This window comes from Salvelinus fontinalis, chromosome 27, assembly GCF_029448725.1.
Source record: "Salvelinus fontinalis isolate EN_2023a chromosome 27, ASM2944872v1, whole genome shotgun sequence".
Classification (NCBI taxonomy): domain Eukaryota; kingdom Metazoa; phylum Chordata; class Actinopteri; order Salmoniformes; family Salmonidae; genus Salvelinus; species Salvelinus fontinalis.
Window position 1 is genome coordinate 39,366,496 of NC_074691.1, and position 6,032 is coordinate 39,372,527.

The 6,032-nt window shown below is 42.3% G+C and overlaps 1 protein-coding gene across 1 annotated transcript in view; it reads right to left on the reverse strand.

The window, feature by feature from the left end:
- LOC129825554 (acetyl-coenzyme A synthetase 2-like, mitochondrial) overlaps nt 1-3,579 on the reverse strand; it is a 32,198-nt gene extending 28,619 nt beyond the window's left edge. The window contains exons 1-4 of the mRNA XM_055885726.1: nt 3,002-3,579; nt 2,119-2,215; nt 804-1,003; nt 294-469 (exon numbers count right to left, since the gene is read on the reverse strand). Of these exons, the coding sequence (XP_055741701.1) occupies nt 294-469; nt 804-1,003; nt 2,119-2,215; nt 3,002-3,311 (783 nt within the window). The 5' untranslated portion in view covers nt 3,312-3,579. The remainder of the gene's footprint in view (nt 1-293; nt 470-803; nt 1,004-2,118; nt 2,216-3,001) is intronic.
- Nucleotides 3,580-6,032: the final 2,453 nt, after the last annotated feature.

Genomic DNA, 6,032 nt, shown 5'->3' on the forward strand with positions numbered 1-6,032 from the left:
TGTAGTACAAAGATCCATGGAGCTAACGTATTCTTTTCTTTCTTCCCATTAAAAAAAATATATACTATTTTTCACACGTGATAAAATGATCACGCAATTTAACAAACAGTAAATGATTATTTATTGAATTAACTATTGTTAAAATACAAAAAGCAGTTATAAAAACCACCAACCTCCTATGAACAGTTATAACCTCACCGGTAAGCTGTCTGTGTCTCTATTGGCTCACATCCTCCAGTAAGCTGTCTCTATTGGCTCACCTCCTCCAGTAAGCTGTGTCTCTATTGGCTCACCTCCTCCAGCGGAACATCTCTGTCTGTCATGGCAACGGTGTTCTCTGTTCTCATGGCAACCAGGACCTGCTGGACAGAGGGACAGTTCTGGACGGCCTGGTCCACGGTTCTCTTCAGGTCAACCACCTTGCCTCCCCTCACACCCTGGTTGACCGTGATCACCGTGCTGGACTGGGCTGGAGCAGGGCCAGGTGCATTATACAGTCGATACAGAGAGAGATTGGTAGAAGGTCATGAAAGATACAGTGACTATTTGTGGTTCCTTCTCTCTTTTCTACACCACATCAGCCACCTCACCATCTCTAATTCGCTCAGCAAAGTCAAAATTGTCTACATCGTATACATTTATGGAAATAAAATCAGCTTTTTTGTTTTTTTTGGGTTAGGCATAAGGTTAGCAATGTGGTTAAGGTTAGGTTTAGGTTTAAAATCAGATTTTATGAAGATAATTTGTAGAAATAAGCAGGGTTTATGAATTAGCAACTTGGCCAGACAGTGACGACCCCTCACCGTCTCTGATGCGGTCAGCCAGGGCCTCGGAGCTGAACCCGGCGAAGACCACATTGTGGGCCGCACCTATCCGGGCGCACGCCAACATGGAGGCCACTGCCAGGGGGCAGGGGGGCATATAGATAGTCACACAGTCCCCTCTCCGCACCCCCTGGCGCTTCAGCAGGTTGCCCAGGCGACAGGTCAGCTCCAGTAGCTGTCTGTGGAGAGAAATGTCAATAAAGTTGGGTGATACGAAGGGGAATGAGGGTGTGAGGGGTGATGAGTATGTGTATTTATACAGTCTATCCTTGTATGTAGATTACAGTAGTTGTGATAGGCCTACTCTTTGAGTATAGATTACAGTAGTTGTGATAGGCCTAGTCTTTGTATATAGATTACAGTAGTTGTGATAGGCCTAGTCTTTGTACATAGGTTACAGTAGTTGTGATAGCCCTACTGTTTTGGTATAGATTAAAAGTAGTTGTGAAAGGCTTACTCTTTGAGTGTAAATTACAGTAGTTGTGATAGGCCTACTGTTTGTGTATAGATTACAGTAGTTGTGATAGGTCTACTCTTTGTGTATAGATTACAGTAGTTGTGATAGGCCTACTCTTTGAGTATAGATTACAGTAGTTGTGATAGGCCTAGTCTTTGTACATAGGTTACAGTAGTTGTGATAGCCCTACTGTTTTGGTATAGATTAAAAGTAGTTGTGAAAGGCTTACTCTTTGAGTGTAAATTACAGTAGTTGTGATAGGCCTACTGTTTGTGTATAGATTACAGTAGTTGTGATAGGTCTACTCTTTGTGTATAGATTACAGTAGTTGTGATAGGTCCTACTCTTTGTGTATAGATTACAGTAGTTGTGATAGGTCTACTCTTTGTGTATAGATTACAGTAGTTGTGATAGGCCTACTGTTTGTGTATAGATTACAGTAGTTGTGATAGATCTACTCTTTGAGTATAGATTACAGTAGATGTGATAGGTCCTACTCTTTGCGATTATATTTGGCCGTCTCAGTTATACATGAGGTAACCCCACCAAAACATTAGTTCAGGTAAGAAATTATCAGAATGATAACCTCACATTCACCAGGGAACAATTAAACTACATGAATGTTCATAGTGTAGCGAATCCAGGGGTAGTCCCGTCCGGGACTCAAACCCAGGTTCAGCGACTGTCAAGCTAAGGCCTTTACCCGCTGCGTCAAGAAGTCCACACTTCTTGGGTTACAGTCGCTACAAATACATGATTTGCTGCATGAATGCAGATTGAGAATTTAAAGTATGTTCCCACATGAGATGTTGTATAGTGATTATGATAGTTCCAGACCTGTAGGTGATCTTGACCTCAGTTCCAGGTTCATCTCTCTCCCAGATCAGAGCCACTCTCTCTGGACAAGTGTGAACGTGACGGTCCAAGCAGTTCACTGCACACACACACACCCCCGCCACACACACACCCAGACACACATAAAACACCCCCCCCCCCCACACACACACACACACACACACACACACACCCGCCACACACACACCCAAACATAAAACACACACACATACACATACACACACTCACACATACAAACAAGTGCACACACATATAGGTACGTACACACACACACACACACACACACAGACGTGAAAGTCAGTTTCAAAGCAGTTCAGCTCTGCTGTTCTTTTCAAACTAAATTAACTTGAGTATTTTGCCAATAGCTTGGTTGTTTCCTGGTAAATACTTTGGGATAAATGCTTAGTTCATTCACAACACAAGAGAGCCTTTGTGTCAATGTGAATGTTCTCATGATAGATTCCATCAGTGTCTTCTCCTCCTGACTGAACTCAGTAATTGGTACTGTTTGTATTTATTAAAGATCCCCCATTAGTCTTCCTTTTGGGTCCAGCAACATTAAAGGCAGTTACTCTGCGTGATTCTACTGGCAGAGAAATAGAACTGGCAGGGGATATATAGGACCGACTGCTGTACTATATTTACTACAGAATTAGTATTTTCATAATAAAAGTACAAATGTATTTCAACCAATACCCATTATCAAAACAACTCTACGGTGCTTTTTCTTTCAAGGTAGAAAACAACAGCAATATATATGGTTATTAGGTAGGTTAGCGAGAATATGGTTTAGATAAAGCAGTACAAAAAAAAAAATTCAAATATTTCTTATATTGTATATTTTGTGGAGAAAATGTTATCTTACCAGATACATTGAGTTTCCCCCCTTCAAACCATTTTATTTTGCCTTGACTAAAGTCACAGTTCTGAACCGTGTGAAAGGGACTTATCCACGACAGCCTCTGGCGCGCCACTGCGCCCCAAAACCGGTCACTTTCGTTGACGGAGAATTTGTACAGTCCCGAATGATCACTGACACCTTGGAATGCAACTGCCTCCGGCATACAAGACGCTATATTGTAGCTTCTGCCCAACTGTCGACAGCATTTCAAAACCCGTCGGTTTAATGACGAAGTGAGAGTCAACGAAGAGCCTCTCCAAAGTGAACACATCATGAAACAAAGTTCTTTGTCATAAAGACAGTCTATTCTGAAGAAGAAAGATCGTATCCTTTATCCACCAAAATTGTGAAACAACATTTAAAAGTATTCAAAATCACATTTAACGAACCAGTAACGAAAGACTCCAGCGAAACTTTTTTTTGAGTGAGACATTCGAAGCAGATGCATTTAAAGGGAAGTCGTAGTCCATTGTGGGCCGACAAAAAAGGCGCAGAAGTTGGACCAGCCAATGACAACACACGACTAAATTGGGGCATTTCCACCCCATCAGAATTATTTTACTTGATTAGGCTATAGTATAGGTCAGAGGTCACCAACCTTTCCTTTCTATTTATTTTTTACCCCTTTTCTCCCAAATTTATTGGTATCCAATATTGTCTCATCGCTGCAACTCCCGTACGGACTCGGGAGAGGCGAAGGTCGAGAGCCGCGCGTCCTCCGAAACACAACCCAAGCAAGCCGCACTGCTTTTTGACGAAGCCAGTCGCACCAACGTGTCGGAGGAAACCCCGGTCTCCCGGTCGCGGCCGGCTGCGACAGAGCCTGGACTTGAACCAGGTTCTCTAGTGGCACAGCTAGCACTGCGATGCACACTCCCCTTGACCACTCGGGAGGCCCATCACCAACCTTTTCTGAGTCAAGATCACTTTCACAGTCAAAAAGCAATAAGAGATCTACCGCTGACTTTAAAAAAAATGTAACATTAAGCTTAAAAATCAGTTCTGTCGTAATGAGATTTGGGTAGTAGGCCTAATAGATTATCACAGCATATTGGCTGTATGCTTGGCCAGCCAAAATTGTTATTCTCAGACCATATTATATTTCAAAACTATAGCTTTGATAACAACATTGATCAGTATGGTGTAGCACTTGCAAGGCACTGAGGAGCATGAATTGAAATAATTTGGTTTTATATTTTACTGGACTGATGGTACCTGCACCTGTTGGTCATGGTGCTTCCAAGACAACTAGGAACAAACAAACAAACGAGGTCAAATCATGAGGTCAGTGATCTTCAGGTCGGAAGGTCTGAGCTCCAGAAAGATGGCCGACTTTCCGACTTGGAATTCCGAGTTGGATGACCGTTCTTTCTCACGGTCCCTGCTCTCTCCTTCCTTTCCTCCGGTGAGACTGACAGAGAGGAGACACCGTCTTGCACATGATGACGAAACTCGAGTCGCACTGCGTCTCCCTCATGCACAAATTCTACGACCAGAGAAAGTTAAATATTCCTCTATAAATAGACACGACGAGCTGCTAATAATAATATCAACGCAGGGACTATTAATATACTTGGCTAGCAAGGAGGCTAGTGTTGTTTACATACTGCTTAATGTTTACATACTGCTTAATATTTACATACTGCTTTACTCATCTCATATGTATATAATGTATTCTATTCTACTGTATTTTAGTCAATGCCACTGTAACGGATGTGAAATGGCTAGTTTCAATCAGTTACGTCACTTACTCTGAAACCTATTAGTAGTGTTGCCCCTTGCTCTGCAAGGGCCGCGGCTTTTGTGAAGCGATGGGTAACGACGCTTCGTGGGTGTCAGTTGTTGATGTGTGCAGAGGATCCCTGGTTCGCGCCCGTGTCGGGGCGAGGGAACGGTTTAAAGTTATACTGTTACACCACTCCGACATTGCTCGAATGTATTTCTTAATTCCATTCTTTAGCTTTTAGATTTGTGTGTATTGTTGTGAATTGTTAGATACTACTGCACTGTTGGAGCTAGGAACACAAGCATTTCGCAACACCCGCAATAACATCTGCTAAAAATGTGTACTGACCAATAAAATGTGATTTGATTTGATTTAGTGGGAGGAGCTATAGGAGGACAGGCTCATTGTAATGGCTGGAATGGAGTTTGTGGAAAGGTATCACACATATAGAAACCACTTGTTTAACTCTGTTCCATTAAATCCATTCCAGCCATTACAATGAGCCTGTCCTCCTATAGCCCCCCCCACCAGCCTCCACTGTTGGCTAGTCATTCATTGCAGTTGCAGTGCCAGAAGAAGTACAGAGAAGCACGTTTTATGTTTTATAATAGTGGTGAATAAAACAGTGTTGACAGTGCTGAATAAAAACTTAAACATGAACGCCCTCATACAAACAGCAGCTCATTGCTGTATTCTTAGACAGTTTCTGTGTGGTCATGATTAAAAAGTGATTAATTCTTACGTACGTTAGTAGCGTATCAAACTGTTCTGTGGCCAGGGTAGTGGAAGCTCTTTAGGCACGAGCTATCCGATTGGCCAGCGCAGTAGGCACACTCGATTCAGCAACAGATCTGGTCTGCGGGATAGGGGGAGTTTGTATTTTAAGACAAATAAAATGGTTCAAAATGAGAACATTTTGCTTACCCGGTGCGCAGGGCTTCTGAATCAAGTGCATCTACGGTCAAAACAGCGCAGCAGAATACAAACAATGAGCGCAAGACTTTATCGTTGGCTTTTCTACAGACATGTTTGGTGCTCGACTAGAAGATCGAACAGTAGATCGCGATCGACCGGTTGGTGACCACTGGTATAGGCTATTATTTTTGTGAAATTCGAGTATACCTAAATTAAAACTAAATTATAACCATTAGTCTATATGTCGATTATGCCCATTTCTGTCATTATATATCATGTGGTTTATGTAACTATAGGCTACTCTTAATTAAATGTATTTATATGCACACAAAAACACCAAGGAAATCTCCCATC